General features: G+C 38.5%; 1 protein-coding gene across 1 annotated transcript; it reads right to left on the bottom strand.

Annotated features, from left to right (window-relative positions):
* Positions 1-249: 249 nt before the first annotated feature.
* Positions 250-1,482, bottom strand: LOC121052167. The gene is made up of 2 exons (XM_040516346.1): positions 612-1,482; positions 250-374 (listed from the first exon to the last, which is right to left on the bottom strand). The coding sequence occupies exons 1-2, from the start codon at positions 1,415-1,417 to the stop codon at positions 323-325; spliced, it is 858 nt and encodes a 285-aa protein (XP_040372280.1). The 5' UTR covers positions 1,418-1,482; the 3' UTR covers positions 250-322.
* Between the last annotated feature and the right edge of the window lie 568 nt (positions 1,483-2,050).

The raw sequence follows: 2,050 nt of genomic DNA, 5'->3' as shown, positions 1-2,050 counted from the left end.
ACACTACAGTTTTGGCAGATACTGAGGAGTTCCTGAGCAAAACTGACAGTTCGTAATTTTTACAGCAAAAGATGAAACAAGACCCACATAAAGCGAAGTTCAAGGAGCAGCTGTTTCAGTCCACGGGTACTTTAACATGCTCCATTAGATCGTCCACTTCCTCAATTACAGAAGTATCATGGAGGAGTGCAAAGTTTCATATGAATAGTCTGTAAGAGGTTTAAGCACCGTTCTCATATCCTCTCCCAGTTTCAAATGAATAGTCTGTCGCAGCAGCTAGCTGCGGAGCATTATATATGGGAGGAAATAAGGCCTTTGTTTCTCAGGCAAGGCAAATTTCTGTGTCACTCAATAACATACTGATTCTTCTGGCCCTGCACCAACACAATGAGAAATTACGTCTTTTTTGGTTGTTGTTGTTGTTGTTCTTTTTATTGAACAATATATGGGAAGATTAAACAGGATGTAATATAGATTGTAATTTGTTATAATAGTCTGAAATCTAAAACATAATTTTCAAGATAGATATGATTGTACAAAAAGATGGATGATAGGAAAAACAAAAACATAGAATTAAATTCAAGGAGGAGAGAGGCTACTGGCTTCCCTGCCTTGATGACCCCGGGCATCTAATCGGGGCATTAGGGTGCCGGCAAATGGGGCAGACGTGATTGATCCTGAGCCACTCGACAATGCAATGATGATGATAATAATGTAAGCAGGGCAAGCGAGCGATGGTGATCTCTTTTGTGTCCGCAAAGGCATCCAGACAAACAGCGCACGATGTCTCCAGACCAAGCATTTCCAAACTGTCATGCTCAACGAGTCTCACTTGCTGCAAACCTTGAATGAATGCTTCGGATGCCGGAATAAGCGTGAGCCTGTAGTAATTGTCTTCCACGTTTAAGTGCGCGAATTCCCCCGTAGCTCTAACAGTTACGTCCATCAAGTGTACATCGATAATTTTATCTGGGTCGGCTAATTCAATCATATCCAATATATGTACAATAATAAACGGGTGCTTATCTTCGGGAATACCCACAGGGCTGCGCAGAAACCTAGCCAGCTTCATCTGTAACTTGTCCATTTCCGTCGGAGACCTAGCTATGACCCTTCTGTACTTGGCCAACCTCCTCTCCGTTATCTTTGCACTCCCACTCGCCCTCTCCCTCGAGAACCGCAGCTTAAGAGTACGTCTGGATAAAATATCTGGAGGTTCACAATCATAACCTTGGATACTTGGATTGTAGTTTACAGTTACCTTGGCCCATTTGAATCTGATCGGAAGTATGTCCACGCCGGAACTGCTGCGGTAGTAGTTTGCTCTATTGTGATGAACTTGGACTGCAAACTGTCGTGTTTCGGTGATGCTGTTCATCCTTGCTTCAACACTGGATTCTTGGTCAGCGGCGGCCATAAGGTGATTTATATAGGAATCTGGATGAACCCTAAAATCCTAAATCTACCAGGGCTGGGAAACCGCCTTTACCAACATATATATTTCTATGGGGAAAAGGATTTCTCTTTTTTAAATTATTATTATAGGGACCAGTAAATGTATAAAAGTTTTTTATTAGGGCCTCTAAATATTCTCATTTGATTTCTCAATTTTTTAAATTACTAAATTACATATTTATTTTAATATAAAATTGTCGTTACAAACTTATAAAATTCTAATAAACACTATGTGCTAGTTGAGTAGTGACTTCAAGGACTTGCGTTTACGAGCCTATATAGGGATGGAGATTGAGCGGAATTTTTTTTTTTAATTATTTTTGCACTAAATATATTTTTGGAAAAATAAAAGATGTGTATTTAGCATATTGGGTATTTTGAAAAGCATGTTAGAGGATTAATAAGTAAAGAGGTTCAAATGATAATTTTAGAAGTATGAATATATATATATATATATATATATATATATTTTTTTTTTTTTTTACTTTGTCAAGGGGAACCCAAAGACTTCCTAGACTCAAGATAAACCTCTTCGGCACATGTGAAATGCTCCAACTGTGCATTGCAGTATGAATATAAGTTATCTTGATATATA

This window comes from Rosa chinensis, chromosome 3, assembly GCF_002994745.2.
Source record: "Rosa chinensis cultivar Old Blush chromosome 3, RchiOBHm-V2, whole genome shotgun sequence".
Lineage (NCBI taxonomy): Eukaryota > Viridiplantae > Streptophyta > Magnoliopsida > Rosales > Rosaceae > Rosa > Rosa chinensis.
The sequence above is the reverse complement of the archived record's forward strand: the minus strand, read 5'-3'. Positions and strand labels throughout refer to the sequence as shown.